Genomic DNA, 25,983 nt, shown 5'->3' on the forward strand with positions numbered 1-25,983 from the left:
TTGTAATTCCGGGAGATCTCCAGCCACTACCTGGAGGCTGGCAACCCTAGTTATACACGGCAGAGTTCTGTGAGAGCAGCAAGGCTTGGGAAGACCTTGCCTGTCTCCGAGCACGTACAGAGTGAAATCCTGAAATTCGGCATAACCTCCCTTCCTGGCCCTCCTCTCTTCAAATCAAAAAGGAAAACTGACTCGAGATTCCTAAAAAAAAGAGGGAAAGGATAGTTGAATTTCAGGGAGAAACTGGGTAAAGAGGAGTTGAGAGAATTTCTTTTAAAAATCCTATAGGACCATAAAGGAAGGGAGGGCCACCCCTGCAGTCCTCAGCTCCTGGGAGGAAAGAAGGGAGGAAAACGCCTTAGATGGATAAAAATGTGAAGCTTGGAAAGGAAGGGGGGGGGTCCCAGGCAGCCCTTTCCCACGGCTGTTCCCCACCCTTTCTCTTGCCGTGAACTTTTCTTTTTTCTGTCCTGCCTCAGAGCAGCTGGGCGAAAACGAGACAGGCTGAGCCTCGTTGGGGACCCGGCCCTGAGAGGGGAGTGTTTGTTTTCGCTCTCTCCTCTCCGAGCCAGGCGCGGCCTCGGCCATGAGGGCGCGAAAAGGCGGGCAAAGCCTCTCCCCCTTGGCCCCACCTCGGCGCCGGCTCTGTCCCCCTTCCCCGCGCGCCTAACGGCTCGGGAGGGGAAAGCCCGCAGGCGGCCCGGCTCTTCTCCCTCAGGGATGAGGCAGGAGGCGAAGGGAGGCTTTTTCTCCGCCGGGGCGGCCCGGCTGCTGCTGGCCCTCGGCTGGTCCCTCAGGGCCGCGCAGCCTTACAACCTGGACACGCCGAGCGCCCTGGTCTTCCGAGGGCTCGACGGCTCCCTGTTCGGCTACTCGGTGCTGCTGCACGACTACGGCCCCAGCAGATGGTGAGTGCAAGCGGGGCGGTCCCTGACGCTGAGATCGCCGTGCTGAGCTGGCAGCAGCAGGGAGGACGGGGAACTGCCTGACACGGCTAGGCAATACTTTGAAAGATATTTCTGAGGCGTCCCTTGCCTCTCATTTTATTTCTTTATTTTACTTAATTTATAACAACAACATCATTGCACATATATTTTCTAGACAGATTAGTACCTACTAAGGTTGCCAACTCCAATTTGGGAAATTCCTGGAGATCTGGAGGGTGAAACCTGGATAAAGTGGGGTTTGGGGAGGGAAAGGACCTCGGCATGGCATAATTCCATAGAGTCCACTCACCAAAGTAACCATTTTCTCCAGGTGAACTCATCTCTGTCCTGGAGATGAGTTGTAATTCCAGGAGATCTCCAACCACTACCTGGAGGCTGGCAACTCTAGTGCCTACTCAGCAGTGAACCTGTCTTTCCCTATTATTATTATTATTAAATTTAACAACCACTCAAAGTGGCTTATGTCTGCCTTCTGCCTACCATTTTCCCCAAACAACAGCCCTGTGAGGTAGGTTAGGTTGCGAGTGGTTGACTGTTTCAGATGGGTAGCGAGATCTAGGTCCAGTAGCACCTTATAGACCAACTAGATTTCCAAGGAGACAGATCAAGATGGGTAGCTGTGTTAGTCTGTCTGTAGCAGTAGAAAAGTCCAGTAGCACCTATAAGACTAACAAAATTGGTGGTAGGGTATGAGCTTTCAGGAGTCACATGATGAATAAGAGTATCTGAAGAAGTGAGCTGTGACTATCACAAATTTTGTTAGTTTTATAGGTGCTACTGGACTGTTGCTCTTTTCTACTAGATTTCCAAGTTATGAGCTTTCGGGAGAGTCAAAGCCCCCTAAGCAAGATAGCATCAGGTGGGTAGCTGTCTTGGTCTGTAGTCAAAGATCAAGATCTGCGTCCAATAGTACCTTAATGACCAACTTGCAGGTAAGTTGATGAAGGGAATTTTGACTCTCAAAAGCTTATACCTTGGAAATTAGTTGATCTTTAAGGTGCTGTTGGAACAGGATCTTGCACTTCAAGTGGGTAACGGTGGCCCAAGATGGCCCATACTGAAATGAACATGGGATCCGAGTTCTAATCATGTGGTGTTAGTTTCAAATGCAGAATGTGGGAGTGGGGGAGACTCCCAGGTGGAATGAGGGCTTCATTGAATGCTTATTTAATCTCCAGGAGTTTGGCTCTCTGGCTGACATTTCATTCTTGCTTTTTCACCCTCCCCCCTCCAGGCTTGTTGTGGGAGCTCCTAAAGCCAATTGGTCTACAAACAGCTCAGTGGTGAACCCAGGTGCGATTTTCAAATGCCAAATTGGGAGGAATCCCAAGAGGAATTGTGACCTGTTCCAAGTGGGTGAGTAGAATTGGGGAGTTGGTGTGCAGCCAAAGACGATGTTCACTCCTGGCGAAGCTCAGATCGGTTGAACACAGATGGTGGCCAAGCACTCCTGTAAACTCATTCTTTGTGTCCCCCCCCCCCATCTCTGATGGTGTTTCTTTTTCCTCTCTGCTCTCAATTATGCCTCTAAAGCCCTTAAAATGAAAACCCAGAGTTGTTAGAAGGCTTATTTAGCAGAGGAACAGACGGGGAAGGGTTGTTCTGTGCCTGCACGTTTTGATGTCTGCCAGCAGGTTTTGTGGAAATCTTGTCAGTTCAGCACATCATTGCTCGCTTTTAAATTTTAATTGATTATGGACTTGATAGGATGCTACTTTCATTGGTGAATGTTTGCCCTCTTTCCGTGCTTCAACTTTTTCTTTTTTATGTGCATCTCTCCTTATATCTGTTTAATTAGAGGGGGTAAGAAATGTTCAAGTGATGCACGTTTGCATTAGATATGGAAACAAGTAAGAAGAGACAGCTAAAAACTCAGCAAACAAGAGCAACAAAAAATAATCTTTTTTTTATATAAAAGATGTTGTATAAATCAATGGTGTCTAATGGTATCTGTTAGGCAAAACCAATGTGCTAGGTAGAATAGACATGGATTGCATTATCAGAGTTAATTTTAAACCTGTGTTCCTTCTTCAAAATCTTCCAGAAGGGAGGAGCAAGGTATATGTGCAGACTTGTTGGTAAAGTGGGTTCATATATCTTCAGGCTTCCTGACACCCTGACATGACAACTGAATGCAGCTTTAGTGGTCTTAAGCATGCCTGTAATAAACGGGTCATAAATTATTGAGTTACGCTGCAATCCTAAGCAGAGTTACTCCTGTCTAAGCCCATTGAATCAATGGGATTAGACTGGAGTGACCCTGTTTAGGATTGCACTATTAGTGTTTTTAACCTAAAAGGAAGATAATTCTGAATGTGAGACAAATGTCCTTAAAAAAGGTTATATGCAAAAGGCTTATTACCTTATGTGCGTGTAGCTGTGAATTTAAAAAGATCACCTCTTCGGTATGCCTGCCTAGCTGCGTGCTTGTTTGTGGCCATGTAATGTCTATTCTTATAACCATAACCTTAGCGACATGTACATTACCATTTACAGTTTGAGAGTTGGAAAGTCAGTTTGCTGTTTAAAAGTGAATTAAGTTGATGACTAAAAATTGTATTTCAGAACCGTATGCCTAGTCTCGTTCTCTCTTACCCTGAGCAGTCATTTCATAAACTTGTGGGAGCCTATGATTAACATTTTTAGGTATTATAAGAGCAAAAGTTCAAGAGTTTCCAAGCAGAATTAGTCAATAAAGAGCAGAGGTTGTGAGAGGAGGTCCGCATATTTTAAAATTATGCTGAGAGGAGTCTGAACCAAAGGGTGTTTCTCTTGCATAAATGTTTTTTTCTGTCCTTGAAGTGGTGGGTCTTAAGAATAAATTACTGGAGTAATGAAGTTTTCATTTTATTTCCACTACCACGGTATGTGGCTTTATACAAAATGTAGCCATTCAAGAAAAAGGGTCCAATTGAGTGAAATTTCCCCTGACCACTCTGTCTTACTGATAAAATCTATATATGGATGTTTCAAAGGTGAACGACTCTTCTGCAGTAAAGGGTTTCCGGGAGCTAATTTGCACACGTGTTCAACTCTGTGTGACAGCAGTGATGACATGTATATTTGAAAAAGGCAAAATACACAGATGTTTTATATGACTTCCTGTTGCCTCAACTGCATTGTATTCCTGTGTTAGGTAACAGATGAAATGGGTCAAGTATTGAGTAATCAAGTAATACAAGTGGAAGATCAACAAGGACTTGTGGGTACATCTTGTTTTCCCCTCCCCCACTACTTCTCTTTTCTCTTACCTGAAAGCTCCCATATCCTTTTCCTGCCTCCTTTGGCAGTTTGCTGTAGTGGTTAAGAGCGCAGGACTCTAATCTGGAGAACCGGGTTTGATTCCCCGCTCCTCCACTTGAAGCCAGCTGGGTGACCTTGGGCTAGTCACAGCTCTCTGGAGCTCTCTCAGCTCCACCCACCTCACAGGGTGTTTGTTGTGGGGATAATAATGGCATACTTTGTAAACCGCTCTGAGTGGGCATTAAGTTGTCCTGAAGGGTGGTATATAAATCGAATGTTGTTGTTGTTATTCTCTGCTTCCTACCTACCAACCTACCTTTATCCCCCCCCTTCAGTTTTCCTTCCTTCCCTACCTCTGGCAGCTTCTCCCTGGGGAAATTTTGATCAAGTTGCCTAGTGCAGGCTAACAGGCCAGGCCAAGTTGCACAGTAGGGAATCCACAAGGACTTGTGAGAGAAATCTCTCCATTTCTCCTGTATCCCTTTCCCCACTCTATTTTCTCATTACTTCTTCCTGGCAAACCCTGTATCTTCTTCACCTTTCCCTGCTTCTTTCTGTCCTACCCACCCACCTTTTACCAATTCCCATATTCAGTTATATTTATTGTTTATTTATTATTACCTAGCAACAGTCACAGAGAACATTTGTTTCTTAAAGCTCCAGGTGCTATCATTTTGAGATTTTTTTTACCCCAATGTATTTTGTTGTTGTTGTTTAGTTTTCAGATTTTTCTGTAAACCTGGGGAATTTTTCAGGTTTGTAGAATGATCTGTCTTTTCCGTTCATAGCTCCAGTCTCCAGATATAAGTATTTTCAGATTTAGCAGGGTTAAAAACTAGCCCCGTGGTGCAGAGTGGTAAGCTGCAGTACTGCAGTCCAAGCTCTGCTCACATCACGACCTGAGTTTGATCCTGGCAGAAGCTGGGTTCAGGTATCCGGCTCAAGGTTGACTCAGCCTTCCATCCTTCCGAGGTTGGTAAAATGAGTAACCGGTTTCCTGGGGGTAAAGTGTAGATGACTGGGGAAGGCAATGGCAAACCACCCTGTAAAAAGTCTGCCAAGAAAACGTGATGCGGCATCCTCCCATGGGTCAGTAATGACTCAGTGCTTGCACAGGGGACTACCTTTACCTTTAAGAACTAGATAAATGCAGATGTGAAGCCAGCCAAGGAGAGGCCCTTTATTGTGTTAGGTTGTACAGGACATATTTTGCAAGATTTGCAAATATCCTGGCTCTGTTCTATTTCCCAACGCTTTATTTATTTTTAGCCTGCCTTTTACACAACGACTCAAGACGGATTACACAGTGTAAGATAATACAGTCAAATAGCATGAGATATCCAACAAGAAATGCAGTAGGACTAGGATAATAAAAATTAGAAACAATGCCAACCTCCCCCCCCCCCATCAGACACATGTCAAACAATGCAAAAAAGACTGGAAGTTCAAAAGTAGAAAGGAATGCAATAGGAGCAAGACAATGCATACAGTCAACAGTGAAATGTATTACAGTCATATTCCTTTTGTAGCAGTGTCCTCCATTCCATTATGCTACAGCCTTACTCCCTTTATAGAGATACCTTCCTGAAACAGTTCTATTTTACACAGTATGCAGATTTGAGAGACATGTGGGCATGTGGCCTTCCTGACCTCATCAGGCAAGCCATTTCACAAAGTGGGAACCGTGGCAGAGGATGCACATGTACAGGTGGCTGTTTTAGGGATTTTTTTAAAAGCTTTGCTTATTTTATATTTCTTAGGCTGTATTCTTACACTTGCACTTCTTTCTCAGAGAAGCAGGCAGCTTGTTCTTATTTGTTCAGGTCAGTTCCCATTCTGTTCTTGTGTGGGTGTGTTACCCACATGTGCAAAGAGGCAGCATTTATTTATTTTTTACATTATTTCCAGCGCAATTTCCAATTGCAGTCCTAAGCAGAGTTACACCTTTCTGTGCCCATTGACTTCAATGGACTTAACTTCCAAGGAAGAGCTGGCTCTGTTACATTTATATGAACCCATGTGTCAGCAGCATTCCTCAGATCACGGCTGCTTCTTGCAGTGAAAAATTCTTGCATTGAAGAATTTTTCAATGCTTTGTCAGTTTTTTTAAATTTGGTGTCTTTGACAATAGGATTGGGTTTTTTTTTAAAAAAAATCTCATTTATTTAGGACAAATATATGCTGCTTCTTCAGAGATCAGTTCAAGGTAGCTGTTGTATGTGACACCCCTGTTTTTATTGTGTTGTGGATTTTGGTGGTTTATGGATGCTGTTTTGCCACTTGTGCTGTGAGCTGCCTTGAGCACACTTAGGAAAGTCAAAATGTGAATGCTTTAAATAAATATTTATCTAATTCTTTATATCTTGCTGTTTGACAGATGGCTCACTAAAAATTTAAAGTTTTCTGTTTGTAGGGAAGCTCTTCCCCTCCTTTCCTCCCTCTCCTGTCAAATCAAGCTGTAAATTGGAGCACTTCTTCATGGGCGCACTTCATGGAGCACCTCTTCCACAGCCTGACGTTTGACTTGACAGTGCAGTCCTATGCCAAATTAGTCTAGTCTAAGCCTATTGAGATCAATGACTTTAGACTGGGATAGCTCTGCCTAGGATTGCACAATGAGGCACTTACTCCAAGTAGATTATGTGGTGCGTTGAATGCTAACTTGCCACTTGGTATAGCAAGCTGAAGTGCTTAGTCACAAGTAGATCTACAAAGGACTAAGAATCTTTTACTACTGTTTCAAGGATGATGCTTTCAGTCTTTATAATGGACATCTGTTCGGACATGTGGATGTTAGTGCTCCCTTCTAGATGCGCTAACTTCTTCTGTAAAACCCAGAGGTGGAACAGTAATTGGGGACAGCAGGTGAGGTGTAGACTTCAGGAAGTACCCTTTGCCTGCGTTTGCATCAGTGTTACAGGATGAATCATGTCTCAGCAGATGAATGAACCAAAAACTAACAAGGGATAACCCTACTCTTAGGTAATCTACTCTCCCTGCTCTTGGCCTACTTTAGATCCTAGCACTGTGATTGGACCAGCCGTCCGGTGCCATTTCTGTGTGTTGCTTGACAGGCCCCTGAATTGATCCTAATGGTTCTGTAACTAGAACTGCAATAACTTCAAACAGCTGTTCACACTATTTATACCGAATAACTTGATTGCATACCCTATAGAAACGCTTGAGGAATTTCCTTTTTGCGAATGCCTGTCTTTATAGGAACTTTGTGCACATATCAACTTTGAATTGCATAACTGAATTTTAAATTATGCAGCCCATTCCGATGAAACAAAGGAATGATCTCTTTCTAGCACCAATCTATGGACTTTCCCAAAACATATTCTCTCTCCCTCTGATTCACACTCCCAACAGCCACATCCCAAATCTAACAACATACAAATCTATTAATTCTCAGTTTATTTTTAAAAAATGTATAGGAGGAAAGTGAGTGAGAGTTATTTCTATCTGATAGGTGAGAGTTTCTTTGGTGATCCTAAATGATGTAACTAGATAAATGAATTTTATCTTTGTTTTCTACAGATTTAAACATAAAATGTGAGGATCTACTCCATTAAAAGGGGGAATGTGTTTATGTACAGCCTCATTTACTTTCCTTTCGTAGGGAATGGCATAAGTGTAGGGAATTTTTAGGATTTTGTGGGAAGTATTGAATCATGGTGCTGTTTGACTGGCAAGAGCACTGGTATGCTTGAGATATTGTTAACCATAGATTTAAATGTAGAGGCCAGTCTTCCTAATGAGGGCCTGACATGGCTTTCACCATCATTCTCCCCCTTCCAATTTATTATCACAACAAGATGCTTTGAAGTAGGTGAGGCTGAGAGAGAGAGTGACAGGTCCAAGATCACCCAGCGACTTCCATTGCAGAATGGAGATTCAAACCTAGTCTCCCAGAACTTAGTCTGAAACTAACTACTACACCATTCTAGATCTGTTTTCCTTCAGATGGAAAAGAGTTTTTTTGAAACCGCTAGTGCCTTAGTAGTTTAGCAGGTTGTGTACAGTTCCTTAATGTACCAGCAAACATCCTGTAGATATAGGTTTGCCATCTCCCCCTTTCGGGGTTGGGGAACCCCATCCTGCGACCCCCAGCTCCACCCACCTGGCCAGCAGGGGAAGAAACGTGTTCCAGCACTCTGCCATCGCACTGGAAAATGACATCATTTTCCAGCGTGATGGAGGAGCCACAAGGCACGCCGACGCTCAGTTCAATAAAAATCACCTCCAAATGGGTGATTTTTACTGAACTTGGCTTCAGTGCACCCCACAGCTCCTTTACTGCACTGGAAAATGATGTCATTTTGAGCACACACAGGAGGTAAAGTATCCTACTGCCCAGTCAGCTCCCTGCACCTCCTCTTGGGCCCCTGGCAACCCTGTTTAAGCCGCCAGTGATGACGATGATTGCAAGGTGCAGTAAGAATGTGAAAAGGGAACCCATTCACATTCTAAAGTGTCAAATCCAAATGCAGTGGAGCATTGACTTTAAAAATTGATGGTTTTAAATGAGGAACAATCAAAATGTATTTACAGACTGCCATGTCAGCATTGTTGATACGATCAGAGAGGCTGAAGTCGAAATCTTAGCTCCTGTGATGACTAATTCTATCATTTACAGTCTTACTCTTTCATTAGGTGTAAATTTTCAGAGGCTATTGTGAGCAACAAATTAAATATGCTGACTGCTCAGTATCAGATTTTTCTAAAGAATGCAGTGGGGATATTTTAAGAGGTTACTCAAGGAAAAGTTGGTGGCATATTCACGTCCATGTTAGGATCAGGTGTCTTGGCTGCCTTGCCACCCATCTTAGGGTCACTAAAGTGGCAAACAATCGCAACGTAAAAACAAGCTTTAAAATACAAAGGAATATCCAGAAATCATTTAAAACAATTGATAAAACACATAAACATATTGACGCAGACCTATAAGGTAGGCGGCCATGGAAAATAAGAGAGGGAGTGCCACAGAAAACAGAAAATAATGCTATATTACTTGGTGGCAATCCAAGACAGGGCCTTCTCAGTCATGGTACCAAAACTTTGGAACTCCCTCCCGCGGGGAGATTTGCCTGCCTCCCTTTATCACTTTCTCCCACCAGCAGATGAAGACCTTTCTGCTTCATTCGGCGTACTCCCTCCCAATAACTGTTACTGGCCCTCTCGATAGCTGTTATTGGTCCTCCTCCCTACATTATTTTTCTGTATTAGCTATACCCATAATTGAAAACAGTTTTCTAGCAAAACCTTTCTCAGATGTGGTTGAATAATTGCAGACACTGGAAAACAAGGAAGGTGGGGCTCACACGGTATCCGTTTTCAAACAACATGCAAATGGTATATTTATATGGTAGAAGTTAACCTCATAACTTGGCCTCGTTTTTTTCTGAGGAAGTCTATGCGGTCTGCAGAGCCACAAGCTGCTGCTCTCAACGTATCTGTACATTTATCTGAAGATGCTACCTTGTGTTTACAGGCAGGTTCATAAGATATTTTGGAAAGTTGTTTTTGGTATGGGGAGTATGAACATGTAAATATTTTTGCCTACAGTAAACCATTTCTGAGGTGGCGGAGTGCACCACCTCAGAAGCATTTCTCATCTTACGAAACCAAACGCACTTCAGCATTCTTTTTTCTCCCTCTGTTTCTCCAAATTCTGTTTATTGTTTTCATCCACTTCAGCACCCTTGTGTGGAAAACAATTCAGCATCTGCTAATGACCCATTTCCACACAATATTATTTACCCTGTTCAGATTCTGAGTAAATGCCATTTTCAGAGTCCGTTTTTGTTTTCCTTGAGGTGTAATCCACGGCATTCCTTTGGAAGTTGTGCCTTTTTAAAAATTGGAATTGCACTGTATTCATGATTGCCAATTTTGGATGAGGTAGTTATCTTGAACCTGTCAAGTAAAGTACTTGTGGGGGCTCTTAGGCTTGCTAATTAAGAAGCAGGTTGATGCTGTTGCAAAGAGTAACTGTTTCGATACATCTTGCTCATCTCCCTGTCTGGCCTCTTACCAACTTAGCTATGATAGTGATCCACGCTGCTAACCTCTGGACTGGATTGCTGTAATGTGCTATGTGGGCCTGCTTTTAGAGATTGATTGTGAGGTTCCAGGAGATGCAAAACAAAATGCGGCAGACATTCTTTTGTTTGAAGCAACCTGTCTGAATATATAACACCCATTATTCATCATCTTCACTAGCTACCCATTAGCTTCTGTGCTCAGTTTAATCTGACAACCAATACAATGGTAGTGTTACAGCAGCTGCACTATTTGGTTGCTTCTGGATCCAGTTCAAGGTGCTGTTTTTGATCTTTAAAGCCCTTTATAGTCTGGATCCCTCATACCTGGAAGGCCTTTCTCCCCGTATGAACCTGGACCTTAAGACTCTCACAACAGAGGCTGCTTCTCTTTTCCCTCCTTGAAAGAAGTGGGGTCTGTCACTGCCAAGACAAAAATGTTTTCTGTAGTAACCCCATCTTTACGGAACAGGCTACCAGTTGAAGTCAGGGGTGCCTTTTCTGTCCTCCAAGACCTGTATCATTTAGGTGTTTTTTTAAAAAAATCCTGACATGTTTTAATTAGTATTTAATTGTGTTATATTGTTTAATATGTCAGGTTTCTGATTGGGTTTAATGTGTTTGCTTTGTTTTAAGCTGCATTGAGCAAGTAGGAGAAATGTTTAAAAATGTAGTAAATTAAATACTTCATACCTTTTAAAGCCCTTTGTGACCTGGGTCCCTCATACTTAAAGGAACAAGTTTGCCATGTGCCAACTCCCCTTATGCAATCATCTTCTTCTTACCGTGCCCTCCCACAGACAGGTCTGTTCCTCTTCAGCTCCTTCCGGGGAATTTTGGTCACAGGGCTAATATTATTGAAAGGTATACCTGAAGAAGTGTGAAGTGTGCCTTCATTTCCTGTTTTTAGGAGGGTTCAAAAGCGTGTTTATCTCAGAGGTTGATGGAAATTATGGGTGGAAGATTTTAAGATGTGTGTTGATGTTATTCAAGTAAGAGTTGAAGGAAATCAAAAATTTAGCATTTCAACTGTGGGCTTTGAGAATATACCGCTGTGATCGTCAGGGAAAGGTAACTTGAATGAGTTTGGTCTGCGATAAAATTCTGCTTTGCACTCCCCTTTCACAGGAATTGGGAATCTCAGAACTATTTTTGCAGAATGAAGTCAGAAATGGCTGAGCAATTTTACTGGAAATCTCTATGGCAGGGACTTCTTCCAGTGATCATGGGTACAGATTTGTTCAAAGGGGCATCATTGCAGATTTGGGAATGGACAGCATGTTCAGCCGCTGGTTACACAGTACCTGTATGTGAGCCAGAGATATAAAGACTTGTCAAGCGTGATAACATGTGATCTGAAGCACTGGGGGATTTCCCAGACTCTGCCAGCCTTATTAAAATGGCACTATGATTTATTTGTCTGCACTGTTTCGTTATTGACGCTGCATTGTGAGGGCGTGCACAGTCTTTGCAGCTGCAGAGCTGAGGCTCAGATGCCACACAACCAGATTCAACACAGCCATCAGTACATAAGATGAAAAGGGAACATTTTTGGCGTTAACAGGGTGCTGATGGTGGTGAAATCTCACATCAGTAGAGGTAGTAGTTATATAGGAGAGTGGAAAATTGGGATAGGAGCATGAAAGGAGGTAAGGAGAGCTCCCAATTGAAAACAAAGCAGAGATCTTGCCCAGAAAACAGGTGTCTGGCTGTCAAAAAGCATTGGCAATGCAGAGGAAACTCTCGATGTGGTGGTGAAGATGGCTTCATCTGCTTGTTGTATATGGTAGAGAGCAAAATTCTATCAGGTGTCTCTAGATGTCTTCTGAAAATCAAAACTGGTTGGGCATGACACACGTTTTTGGGATGTGGTTATGGCTGATATCTTCAGTCATGCATAACTGGTGGCCAAGCAAGGTGAATGCAGCCCACTTCATCATAAGTCGTGTGTGTGTGGCTTTCTGGGCAAGCAACTCATTTTCTCTCAGTCCTAAGGAAAGCAGCAAGTAAAACTAGTATGAGATTGCAGTGTGGAGTTTTCTGCTTTGGCTAGAATAGATTGTTAAACAACTGTCTGCCAAACTGGATTGTGTGACGCTTGCTTGTGCTACACTTGATAACTCATTTAAATCAATTATATCTCAGTGTTACATAATTCTCTTTACCTCTATTTGGTTCTCAATTGCATGAAGGTAAAGAAGCATTTTTTAAAACACATACAAATTGAATTCTCTGCTGTCATTCACACAGGTTTGGGAACCTCTGCTTTGGCAAAGTCAAAAAAAGCAGTAATAGCCTTTGAAAGAAGAAATAATATAGCAAAGAGAACCGCATTTAAAAGAGGCAACTGTGTTGCCACCTACTTGTCATAGTCTTGCTTGCTGATGGGCTCTCCACATTGGGCCTTGGAAAATGCCAAAGCACAAGGCAATGAGGCCAACGCAGAAGAGTTAATATTACTTAACTCATTTCCTCTTCTTTCTCAGTAATAAAGCATTTTCTTAACTTTTTGATTTCGAAGTACATGTTTCCTGTCATGCAAATTACACACAGGAGTAGCAGACAGTGCTGCCCATGCCCCTCACCTTCTGTCCCAATCTTACAACAATGATCAATCAAGAAAAATGCACTCAGAAGTCAGACCCCTAAAGTGGCTCTTTGCTACTTGCTCCATTGTAGACCTTCTTCCCTCAGAAGAGAAGCACCCTGTGCACAGTCACAGTGGCCGTTTGTGTGCTCTGCCATAGCTTATGTAAGATTTGTTTCCTTGCTGCAGCTTAAATTCTCCAACTGCTGTGCTGTGATTAGAGATACTTGAACACCCCCCCCCCCCCACACACACACAATTCCTCTCTTTCTGGGTGCCAGTTACAATCAGGAAGCTAATTATTCAGTTGTCTGTTGGACCATTTGAGCCTGTTTGGCATGAACAGGAAGCTTTGCTGTGTCACATATTTGCAGGCGGGGGACAGAAGCCCACTCAACCGAAGCCTGCCTTGCAGGGAGAAGCTGCAGGAGGGTACAATCAGAAGATGAGAGTGGGCTTCCTCCCCCCGCCCCGCCCTTGCTGGTCCTTGTAAGGCTGGTTACACAGCATGAAACTTGGGGTAGGAAGATCAGAAGCAGATCACTTTTGATCTCTCTCCTCCTTGCTTTCTGCTGTGCCCAGTGACTCGGTAGGTTTTTTTTTCCCCTGGGGAAGGAAGGGAGAATCAGAAGCCAACTGAGAGCCAAACTACAAGTGATGTCTTACACAGGTTGGACACTAGTCGGCTTCCCTCAAGTTTTGATGGGAAATGTAGGCATCCTGGTCTTGCAGCTGTAATGGAGAGCCAAGCTGTAAAACCAGGGCGCCTACATTTCCCATCAAAACTTGAGGGAAGCTGACAAGTGTCCAACCTGTGTAAGGCGTCACTTGTAGTTTGGCTCTGAGAAACAAGGATGAAACGGTGAATTTTCTAGGGAAGGGGGAATCAGAAGCAGCTGGTATCCGAACCAGTTTCTGAACCACAGGGAAGCTGAAAACCTGTTCACTAGCCGCTGAAGTTGTTCAGTGCAAGCCAGACTTACCTGAGATTGGCTCGCTGTATAAAATTTGTAGCAGCCCTGCTTGTGATTGGCTACTTGGCTAGCATGTATTCCATCCTCCAATATCCCTTTGCAGGGGAGACTGACCTGTGACATACCGAATCTGGTGGGAGCATGTTTATTTCAACTATGCCACCTATTTTGGAGGCATAATTTTTCATTAATGGAGGAAGCTAATCCCATCTTTATGGGACCTTTGGGTTTCAAATAATCAAGGCACTCTTACTTATCCCTTCTTACATATGTCTTGCATACCTCCCAACTTGTGCTAGCGTGGTATTGATTGGCAAGCACTTTTTACAGCTCCATTATAATGCTATGACTTTGCTGTTGTAACTTCACTACACGAGTGTATTTTTGAGTTAGGACAGTGTAACTTGCAGATAAGATTGCACTTTTAATACAGTTCATGCGTTCTCAAAGAGTGTGTTTGAATTTTTTCCTTATATTATAGGTCATCCAAGTGGAGAATGGTGTGGGAAAAAGTGTGTGGAAGAACGAGACAATCAATGGCTTGGGGTCAGTTTGTCAAGGCAACCTGGAGAAAATGGATCTGTTGTTGTAAGTATTATCTTAAAATAATACTAATAAAATAATACTTTATAGGTTGTTTTGCTTTTTTTATATCTCTTTTTGTATTTGCATAGGTTTGTGGCCATCGATGGAAAAATATCTACCATATGAAAAATAATGACAAACTTCCTAATGGCATTTGCTATGAGATACCTCCTGATTTTCGGCCACTATTGAGTCAAAGAATATGTCCTTGTTATCAGGGTAAGCAATATATTATTATACTGATTTACAGAAGGCCAACATTCACGTTTTGCTAATGATGAAAACCAAAATTCAGCAAGTTCATTCTACTTCATTTTTTTTTTTGCAGCAACCCTGAGTGTAAGGAACCTTTTAAGGTTAAGCAGAAAATGGAGAGGGGGTTATCAGTCTCTCATAAATACAAGAATTAGGATGGGGGGCACTTGGTTGTGTTCATTCAGCATTGTACTACCATTGTTTGAAAAGTATTCCATAGCACAGCACTTCCAAAATCATCATTTATACAATGTCAGAGTGTTCAGTTTGGTTGAAAGGCAGATAAGCCAAATAGACATTTCTTTCAGTGGCTTACTGGAATGACAAAACCTTAGCAACTTGAGAGAGTTAGTCAATAGGGTCTTTGCTGCTTCCATAATGGGCCAAGAGTGGAGGTAAGCAGATAGCAACACTAGCCCAAGGTACACACAGTATGCGCTCCTGGATGCCACCCCCATAAATGTGCAGCCTAGACAGTGGCCTTCATCCTATGGATCAGGACTCTCAAGTGCCTCATCTGCAGGTTGTGAGTTCATATAGAGCTGCCACTTGTTGTTCTTTTGGAAATGCCTGTCTCTAATGTGCATGCCTAGAAAACAAGGTGCCTAACACCCTTTGTGTATTTGCCAAGAGGTGCAGCAGAACAGTGAGGCAAGGTCCTGCGGCCATGGAGAGAATTTCTTTTTAGCACAAGCAGGTTCAAAGTCGCTTACTCCTTCTCACATGACTGTGATGTCATGTTCTTGGAGCTTGGTGATTCCCGTGATGGCTCCCAGGAGTAAAAGTGGGGCCTGAGTCAGTAACAGTTGAAGACTTGCTTGCCTAGAAGACATAGTCTGACATAGCTTTTGCTTCTTGCACTTGGCTGAAATGGTATGCTAGGCCAAGTATGATCATGGATGAGCAAACTGTTTTTTCATAAGAATGTACAGTGACCTGCTAGGTTCTCACCAGCTTCCCTTGTCACCTATAACAAGAACTAGTCTTTGGTGTTGTTATTAGTGTTGGCTCATTGCTTGAAGAGCTGAAGGGAAAGAAAATGGTGGAAGAAGATTCACCTCGCTCTTCCACACTCGTCAGATAATTTAGTCCCCACCTCCTTTTCATCCTGGCTCAAGAACAGGATACCTGATGTTTCTTCTACGCACACATGTGCCATCAAGTCACAACAGACATATGGCAACCCCAGCAAAGGGTTTTTGAGGCAAGTGAGAAACAGAAGTGGTTTTCAGTTGCCTTCTTCTGCAAGGTGTTTCTTGGTGGTCTCCTGTCTAAGCACCAGCCCTGATGAGATAGGGCTCTACCGTGCCACCTTCCCTCCCTCTTTTCTTTTACTTCTTTGGGGAGGAGGGGGAATTCAACTCTGAGGCCTGCTTTCTGCCTCCATAGAATTATGGTGGATAGAAGGACCTGTAAAATAAATTGCACTTTCCCACTGTGTCTTGAGGTCCAATTTTTTTCTAAAATTGTAAGTAGAGTGGGAAGAAAAACGGTAAGATGAACAATAAATGCAGCTTGTTCATTGAGCTTCTGGAAAATCACTATATGGACGTTTCAGTTGACTAGAGAAATTTCTTCCAAAACAAGTCTGTTGGTTTTTCTTTGAATCCCATAAGCCAGAGTTTTGAAATCAGGGTTGAGCGGTGATGAACAGGGTCACTTCTCAAATCCTTTATTCTTCTGTCATTGCTAAGCAGGATATTATCCTGCAGTTGGGTGTCAGTAGTTAATCCCAGCTCCTTTTTCAAAACAGCTGTGGAGAATTTGGGATATTATTCATCGAGGATTATTGTTCTGAGTTTGTGTGTGTGAGAGTACATCAAATAATTTTTTCTTGTTTTCCTGTTGTGACTCTTCAGATGGATTGCAAAGGTATGGAGAAAAATATGGAGCATGCCAGGTTGGAATACATACATTTTACATAGAGGTATGGATTTTTTCCCCTGGATATTGCTTCCCTGTTAAAGTTGCTGTTTTGTTCTAGGAACTGAAATATACGTGTGTGAGGTTTTTTTAATCCATTAATCCTCACCCTGATCTGTTAATACTCACTGGTATTGCCTGCTCTTTGTTCTGTTTATGCTTTTCATTGTGATCTACTACTTGTTGGAAGAGAGCTGTAGATAATAGGAAAGCTTTCCCCCTAAATATTAGGTGAGTTGGCCTGTTGTTTCTGTAGTAGTAGAACAAAATTTCAGACCATTAGCACCTTAAAAGACCAACAAAATATTCCAGGGTATAAGCTTTCATGAGTCACATCACTGGTTTCTAATGTTGCTTTCCACTACTTTTAAGTATATCTTTGTAGCTCTAGTTTTATCCTGTTGCTCTCTGTTAATACGAAAAAGAAAACTTAAAAAAAAGCACCTCAGCTGTTAAGGTCAAAACAACAGGATGCTCAAATTCTGGAGCCTCTTGGAGGCACCTGATTATCCACCACTGGAAACAGAATGCTGGGCTAGATTCTTACTTAGAGCAAGTGGCCAGATCTCACCCTTCCTGTACAGTAGTGCAGCACATATTGTCACGCTGCTGTGCAGCCGCATTTCATGGGATGAGTATTCTTAGGTCCGCACACTGAGTGCTATGAAAGCAGGAGAAGTTCATGACATCTTTACTGGAAGGTATTGGCGGGCAGCAATCCAACTGCCAGAGCTACAGCAGAAGCACAAGATGAGCGTGAAGCCACCAAATTGCTCTGATGATGTGACATCTCTTCTGGCACGAACCTGGAAGTGACATCATTATATCGGAGTGATGTTCTAGGAGTTCATTGAAATGCTAGAGTTTCAGTGGAATCCTAGAGTATCTCCTTAATGCAGTGACATCACTTCCAAGTTCAGGCAGCAGGAGGTGCGTCACATCATTGTAATGACAGCAGTTTGTACCTCCCTTCCAACCTCCTGCTGCTTGCTAGTGCTTGGCCAGCAAGCCTTTGTTGTGCCAAAGATTTGGTTGGGTTTGTGCAGCACAGTTGTAATGCTCAGAGGTTGGGGTTATGGGGCAGAGGCGGGTCCCTGTTCAGTATGTTGTGGGACTTTGGATCCCGTGACTGCACCAGACATTTGTAATATTAAAGGGAGTCACGGGGGGGGGGGGGGGCATTCACTCTGCTTATTCCTCAAGAGTGTGACCATGCTGCAGGGTGTAGTAGCATAAATGACTTCTTGCGTTATTGCCAATTTGAACCATTCTGGTAGTATTAAGCAGCTACTCCTAAGCAATGCATTTTAAAACCAAGATATGTAAAATGTGTCAAGTACCGTTTAAAAAAATACAGAATTACCTTCTGTATTTTGGAAAGATAAAATAGAATGGGATATTTTATTGTATGATTCAGAATAACCTACTCAAGGCAGTATTAAGCCTAAAAGGGCTTCTTTTATGGTTGTAAAGATCAATGTACTTCACCATGCTCCTTTAAGTTCTGGATAAGAACGATGAGTTCTAAAATATTCTGTGTAAAAGGGCAGTTTTTCATTCTGCTAGTGACCCACTTGGAATTGATCTCAGACTTAATCTTTAGCAGCAGAACAGCTGACACATTTTAAAACATATAAAACATTTTGTGTGTGTTCTGGCTTTACTGTACCTAGTGATCAATGTATAGGTTGACTAAATTTGGCTAAAGCTAGGTAATACCACAGACTATAAACCAGACAGAGCAGGAATAAATATAACTGATTATCTTTAAGAACTTAAGACATAAGCCTTTTGTTTTCTTTCAGGATTTAATTATTATGGGAGCTCCAGGATCAACTTATTGGACTGGCTCCATCTTTGTATACAATAAAACAGCAAATATCTTTCTTCCATACGTGGATCGGGATAATCAAGTAAAGTTCGGGAGCTATTTAGGTAACTGAGATATATATTACCCATGTGCTTTCTTCATATGGTTCTCCACTTCATAATATTGCTGCCAAGGACACAGTTCCCTTCATTCAAAAAGAGTCCAGTAGCACCTTTAAGACTAACCAATAAAATTGGTTAGTCTTAAAGGTGCTACTGGACTCTTTTTGATTTTACTACCACAGACTAACACGGCTAACTCCTCTGCATCTAGTTCCCTTCATTGGCTGTGCTTAGCAGGAAAGGCAATATTTTCTCTCAGCAAGTAACTAACAGTACAGCAGAAAAGGACACCCACTCCTTTCTGTTGCAGCAGAACACTCCCCACCCAGAGAACGCCTGGTAATGTTGGCCAGTGGTACAATTATCAGTATTATAGAGGCCTCTGCATATGTGAAGGTCCACCTACCATAGTTTAAGGGTAATCCAGAGCTCTACAGACTCATTCACAAGATTCCAGTGCTGGTTGGTTTGGGGTTCTGTCAAGGTGGGATCTCAAACCAACTATTGGTTGTTCACCTTAAACTGAATTTTGGTAGCATTCCTGATTCAGTCTTTATTATTGTGCAATTCCATTTGCACAAGACATTTCACAAGCGCTACAGTAAGATCAAGCACTGTAGTTTTTTTTTCACGTTTCTGATCAGTGTTGATGTGCCTAAAAAGTAGGAAAGGCTATTTGATAACATCATTACAGTCCAGTTTGGGGGTGCAATGTGATTGGATCAAAGAAGGCCATTATTGGAAAGGGGCTGCTGAAATGTATCTTGCACAATGCCCTGTGCAAGATGCATACAGTCAGGGTGATTTAGTGCAAGGGCTTGCAATAACTGACTTTTGTTTCTGCTTGCAAAAGAGCTCTTGTGTGAGCAGAAATGTTGGATTGTATCCAATCCGTGGAACTTAATTAGGTGGTAGAGCCCTGAGGTGGTAAAATGAACTGTACCACTTTAGAATAAAGGTGAGGGTTGCTGTTTTTTATTGCGTCCCCCAATTCTCTTTGCACGGAGAAAGCCCCCTCTTTGTATACTACCTAAGACAGATACTTTCTGAAGTGCTATATTTATTTGCAGAGAGGGTTTTTTTTAACATGGCAGAACGTTCAGAAATGGCCTGTAATGCCCTTTCTACCTCTTCATTTTGTTGCATGTTGTGTAGATCAGATCTTTTTCTAATACAGCACAGGAGAGTCTAAGAACAAAGAAGGAATCTCTTTGATACAGGATGTGGTTTAAATGTTTATGATATTTTCATTTTTTTAAAAAAATTAAATGTTGAGGCGTGATCCAATAAAAAGTATTTTTAAAAGCTTAAGGGGAATTAAGCATGTGCTTGAATAATTCCCACTCAATGGCAGTGGGACTGTCAGTGCAATCCTGATAAGAGTTACATCCTTCTGACTTCAGTGGACTTTGAGGAGTGTAGCTCTATTTAGAATTGCGCTGGAAAACACTGAACTCTTTCTGGAATATGACTATTTTTTTAAAAAGTTGCTATATAACAAGGCCAGTGTCTCAAAGCAGACATGTCCACAAAGCTTCTGCTGTGCAGTGCTTCCCATTCATTTCACTCAAAGAAGTCGGTCAGCTGCATTTGCAGAAGGCCACCCACTTACACACTGAGCGGCTCACTCCACTGAAATGAAGGGGGGGGGAACTGATTCCAGCGAGAGGGTTCTTTCTGGGGCCATTGGAACCAACATCGATGACAGATCACCACATCAGGGTATCGGGAACCTCTTAACCATGCATCGTATATGAACATCAGAGCCACATACAGCAACATTTGCAGTGCTCCGTATATTTGTCATTTTTTATCTTTGGAGGTTTGGCCAAAATCTGAACAAATTATCCAGATCCAATGCACAGTGATTAGCTTTGGCCCAATGTTAAGAAATTTGAGTTTTGAGATATTTTAACAAGTTGCTTTACTTTTTTAAAAGTGCTGCTTGTCTAGAGAGAGCCATGCTCAGTGAAGTGCTGAATGTGACTAGTGGTCCTGAAGAGCAGATATGTTTTCACATCTGACGAAGAGAACTTGATTCTCGAAAGCTTATGCTACAATAAAATTGGTTAGTCTTAAAGGTGCTACTGGACTCTTTTTGATTTTCCCATTTGTACTGCAAGTGAGGCAGAACGTTTGTCCTGGTCTGCTATTAGTAGGGAAAATGCGGTTTGTACTGGGCATGTCTTTATGTGAATGTGTGTCTGAAAGGTACATGCTCTTCTATCCGGAAGGAAAAGCCCCACACATAGATTAAAGGATTATGGTATTTAGAGACATTTTAACTTGCTTTGGGATATAACTATATATGTATTCCAGTATGAAAAGCTCCCTGATATTCTCTTCTCCTGCTCAGTTGTAATTGTGTAGCTGTATAAGAGCAATAGTTTTTCACTACATTTAGCCTAATAAGCCCTAATAATAGTATAAGAATGTCTCATTTTTCAGCTAAAAAAGTCCAGTTGAGAAACAGTGCAGCCCAAAGCAACTTTGGGTAGAGAAGTGATAACTGCTTGACAAGAGTTTGTAGGATGGTTTTTGTGGGTTTTCCGGGCTGTATTGCCGTGGTCTTGGCATTGTAGTTCCTGACGTTTCGCCAGCAGCTGTGGCTGGCATCTTCAGAGGTGGCATCTTCAGAGGTGTAGCACCTCTGAAGATGCCAGCCACAGCTGCTGGCGAGACGTCAGGAACTACAATGCCAAGACCACGGCAATACAGCCCGGAAAACCCACAACAACCATCGTTCTCCGGCCGTGAAAGCCTTCGACAATACAGTTTGTAGGATGTGCCTGTGGGCTCCTTATCTACGCTAAACTAGCAATTGGATTCTCCAAATATCAGCTGCATTATCAGCTGTTGGTCAGAGGTGTGAGTTGCTTGAAAAACGACTTCCTCAGTGGCTTATCAAAAGATAACCTTGCCCGGGGAGTTGGATGCAGTGGTCCTGTTCTCCGTAGCTGAGGAGCCAACGTGTGGAAGCATTTTCAAGTGGGTAGCCTGTTTCTGTAGCTGGGTGAATCAGCACAGGGTATGGATGTAAATGTTATGGAACAGAAACTCAGTTCTATCCATTTATGGCACAGGGTATGCCGTCGGAGCAGGCCGGTTCCTCTCTCCAAACAGTGTGGAAATAGTTGGAGGTGCTCCCCAACAAGAGCAGACTGGTAAAGTAAGAGTTAATGTTTATTTCACAGCGGGTGTCAGATTATTTGCTTGCAAAAACATCTAGCGTTTTCAGTAGTATAGGAAAGAATGGCTGTCAGCGGTTCACTGCCAACTCAGAGCCAAGCTACAAGTGACGCCTAACACAGGTTGGACACTTGTCAGCTTCCCTCAAGTTTTGATGGGAAATGTAGGCATCCTGGTCTTGCAGCTGTAATGGAGAGCCAAGCTGTAAAACCAGGATGCCTACATCTCCCATCAAAACTTGAGGGAAGCTGACAAGTGTCCAACCTGTGTAAGGCGTCACTTGTAGCTTGGCTCTCAGTATCTTGGGGCAGGCTAGACAAGATGATGTGTCCCGTTGTTCACTGGGTGTTCTGGGCATGGAGTCACAAGGTTCACAGACAGGAAGTTGAGACTGAGTCAAGCTGGAGGAGAAACCAAAGAGATCCACAAGGTAAAGAGAGGCCTGGGGAGCTGGAAGCCCCTCTCAGCAGGGAGCTGTCCAGGCTGGCGCACAAGCAGCAGTTAGAGCTCAGCTGTGGACTCACATAGGAAACTGATAGTCTTATGCTGCCCTGTAGCCGGAGTGGTCCCTGATTTTGTCAAGATCTAGAGAGTTGTGCTTTTGTATGTCAGGCTGGATTGCAGGATGCCTTGAGGAGTCCTGCATGCGGTCCTCTGCCTGATCCAACCTTCTGTCTTCTTTGGTTCTTGGGCCCTGGAACAGGGTATGGGGCTGCTGGAGGTAGGCAGGGCTGCTCATGAGATTCCTGATCTGCCCCGTTCATGAGATCTCAAGCAATTCCATGGGCATAAATGTGCAAGTATCTGTATCTGAAGCTGCATGTTTGCTCACTGGGGCTATCAGCACCACAGAAAAAGACACAGGTGGAACTTGCAACTCCCCCTCCGTGCCACAGTCCTAATCAGAATTGAGCCCCTGAGTATTTGATAAATGAATTTACTAAAGCAGATTGTTTGCCTGTGTAAGCAGTGGACATCTGCATTCATAAGAACAATGTGCATTTAAGCTGGCTGATGACTTAATAACATTCAACCCTGTGTAAGTTGTTCACAGAAGCTGCAGACATTGACGTCTGTGAGCTATTAGCTTACATCAGTGAATGAAGACTGAGGCAGTCAATCTGGGGTAAAAACTTACCCCACGATTTGCTGTAATCTGTGGAGCTGAGAGTGGACAGCAGGGAGTGGGTCCTCTTAACATATTCAGTAAATTCATACTAAGTCTGTTTTATGCTCTCCTTGTACGCATGTGCTTCTTTAGTGCAACTCTAAGAGCGCTTTCTTGGAAGTAAACTTCATTAAGTAGATCTGAGAAAAATTCTGAGTAGAGCTGCCTAGCATTGCATGTTCATTGTGTTGCGTTAAGTATCAGATCCGGCCATTGTCAAAGAAAAGATTCTGGGTTGATTAATTTTTGATTAGGACATAGAATAGGACTATTCTTATGTTCAAATGTTCGCTTTCATTTGGTGCACGTATAGTGCTTTGGCTTCTTTTTTGGTGCATTGTTCAGTTAATTTCTCTCTGTTATCTTTATTTAAGGCATATATTTTTAAAATGGAGAAACATCTGTCCATTTTGACCGAATTGAAGGGTAAAAAGGTAATACTTTTGCCTTGATTAATGTTGCTGCTCGTACGTACAGTGTATTTACTTTAAATATTTTTGTAACTATAACTCTCTTGTGTGTGGCCAGCTTGGTTCCTATTTTGGAGCTGCTGTCTGTGCAGTGGATCTCAACGGAGATGGCCTCTCGGACTTACTGGTTGGTGCACCAATGCACAGTAAAGTCAGAGAAGAAGGAAGGGTTTATGTATATATCAACTCAGGCTCTGTAAGTATTAATTTCTTTATAACCTACCTCACAGCATTACTTATTTGGAAAATTTCTATGCTTCCTCTCCAGGGAACCTGCCCGAGACAGCTTTTAAAATAAAACATAATAGAAACATAGAACATCATAAAAGTTACTAAAACCCATTGTTCAAAAATACCACAGAATGTAAAATGGAGCAGCTTAAAAAGAGTCTTAAGCAGGCTAAAAACGGACTATAAAATGATGTTAAAAATCCTTAATAAAAAGCCCGTGTAAACACAAATGCCCCGTGGAGCAGAGTGGTAAGCTGCGGTACTGCAGTCCAAGCTCTGCTCACGACCTGAGTTCGATCCCGGCGGAAGCCAGGTTCTGGTAGCCCGCTCAAGGTTGACTGAGCCTTCCATCCTTCCGAGGTCGGTAAAATGAGTACCCAGTTTCCTGGGGGTAAAGCGTAGATGACTGGGGAAGGCAATGGCAAACCACCCCGTAAAAAGAAGTCTGCCAAGAAAATGTCCTGATGCGACATCCCCCATGGGTCAGTAATGACTCGGTGCTTGCACAGGGGACTACCTTTACCTTTTTAAACACAAGTGATCGGGCCTGGCACCTAAAAGAGTAATATAGTAGTATAGGCACCAGGTAAGCCTCAAGGGCAGGGCATTCCACAAGCGAGGTGCCACTACTGAAGAAGCTCTGTTTCTGGTTGCCATTACCTCACTTCTGAAAGCAGGCGCTTAGAGAGCAGGGCTTGTAAGCACAGTAGATGGCTGGAGGGACAGTAAAGGATGGGGCAGTCTTTCAAGTACCCTGGTCCCAAGCCACTTAGGGCATTCAGGGGAAAGAACCAGCACTTTGAATGGTTCATAGAAACAGATGGGCAGCCAAGTAAAGATCTTTCAGCACAGGGGTGATACTGTCTCTGGGGCAGCTGCAGGGATCCTTTCCCCAGAAATCCCAGTCCCTCATTCTGGCCTCTCTTTATCTCTTTTTTGAACCTCAAAATGAGGGTACACAAGCTTAGAATAAAGAGATGATAGCATGTAAGCTATGTGCCCCCTAAAAGTCTCTTATTTGGGACCCTGCTTGGATCAGTGTGTACTTAAATAAGTAAATACCCTCTTTATAAATATTTGTTTGGACATTCAAGACACAGATGGAAATATACAAAACATTTTTATTTGACAGAAAATAAGGTGTTTAACAGGGTAAAGGTTTTGTGTGGAATGCTACAGTATAGGAAGTAAAACTGGCTCTCCACTACATGTAAGATTGGTATGTCAGGCCCTAAACAGGATGCTTATTTATCTCACCAAAACACGCTTTCCTTCCTAAATCAACCCCAAATCTAACCCTAAAATCCAAATAAAATCCTGGCTAAACTGACACTCTTATTCGGTGCCCCAAATTCCCTGTCGGGGGGGGGGGGATTTCCCCGCTTCTTACCTGAGCCTAGCTCATCCCCCTCCCATCCAGGGATGGGCTGACAATCATTTGGATTTGCCTGATGCCAAAATTGCAAGGATTGATTGAGAGCCCTGGAGGAGAGGTGGGACTTTGGGGATGGTTGCCACAGTAACCTGGATGCTGCATTTTGGACCAACCAAAGGTGGCCCCGTGTGGAGCACATTAATCTGTAATCAGAGCCTGGGTCACCATGGCCAGATCACACTTTTCAATTAAAATATTTTATGGTGTTTTTACGCTCTGACTTGTTTTCATAACAGCTTGATTTTCCACAGCTTGTTTTAATGGTTTTGTTGTGTTTTTTCAGTTGCCTAAAGCAAGTATCGGAAGAGACAGCATGTACATTTTCTAAATACATAATCAGAGATTGACTTAATCAGAGATTCTTATCAGAGATTGACTTAAATTTACATGGATTTGGCACTAGATTTGTAGAATAAAATCGAATGGTAGGATATGAATTTTATTTGTGCTGCATCTTTCAGATAGCTTAAAAAGCTGGTAACCTGTTGTTCATAAAACATGGTGAAAACAAGTTTTCTTGCGAATCTGACGAATTGGAAGAGTAACAGCTTTACACTAATAGCCAAGATAAAATATGATAATATGTAATATAAACATTGGACATGATCTAGCAAAAGTTGAGCACACCATAATACTTTGGGTTTGATTAGGCAAATTAAACATGTGCTTAACTCTCGCAGTGACATCTTGTTTATCACAGACTTTGGCTGTTTGTGCCTGCACGGCGGTATTCTTGTTTTCATCTTGCAGAAGGTAGAGCTCATAGTGCTGTTTTTCCCATGGGAGCACATTAATCATTTAAGTCCTCCTGTGCCTAGATTTGTCGCAGAATCATCATGTATTTTCCTTTTAGGAATCAAGGATGACAGAGCTGGACACAGTATTGACTGGAAGTGACTTGTATGCAGCAAGGTTTGGAGACTCCATTGCCAATTTGGGAGACATTGATAACGATGGGTTTGAAGGTATTAATAAGTGTCTTTTTAAATGTATAGGAGTG

At 42.7% G+C, this 25,983-nt stretch overlaps 1 protein-coding gene across 1 annotated transcript in view; it reads left to right on the top strand.

Moving 5' to 3' along the window:
* The first annotated feature begins 504 nt into the window (after positions 1-504).
* Positions 505-25,983, top strand: part of ITGA4 (integrin subunit alpha 4) — a 65,726-nt gene continuing 40,247 nt past the window's right edge. Inside the window, exons 1-10 of the mRNA XM_054972609.1 lie at positions 505-908; positions 2,182-2,303; positions 14,277-14,383; positions 14,470-14,599; positions 16,495-16,562; positions 18,364-18,493; positions 21,574-21,659; positions 23,222-23,281; positions 23,376-23,513; positions 25,837-25,948. Of these exons, the coding sequence (XP_054828584.1) occupies positions 721-908; positions 2,182-2,303; positions 14,277-14,383; positions 14,470-14,599; positions 16,495-16,562; positions 18,364-18,493; positions 21,574-21,659; positions 23,222-23,281; positions 23,376-23,513; positions 25,837-25,948 (1,141 nt within the window). The 5' untranslated portion in view covers positions 505-720. The remainder of the gene's footprint in view (positions 909-2,181; positions 2,304-14,276; positions 14,384-14,469; positions 14,600-16,494; positions 16,563-18,363; positions 18,494-21,573; positions 21,660-23,221; positions 23,282-23,375; positions 23,514-25,836; positions 25,949-25,983) is intronic.

Source organism: Eublepharis macularius, chromosome 2, assembly GCF_028583425.1.
Source record: "Eublepharis macularius isolate TG4126 chromosome 2, MPM_Emac_v1.0, whole genome shotgun sequence".
Lineage (NCBI taxonomy): Eukaryota > Metazoa > Chordata > Lepidosauria > Squamata > Eublepharidae > Eublepharis > Eublepharis macularius.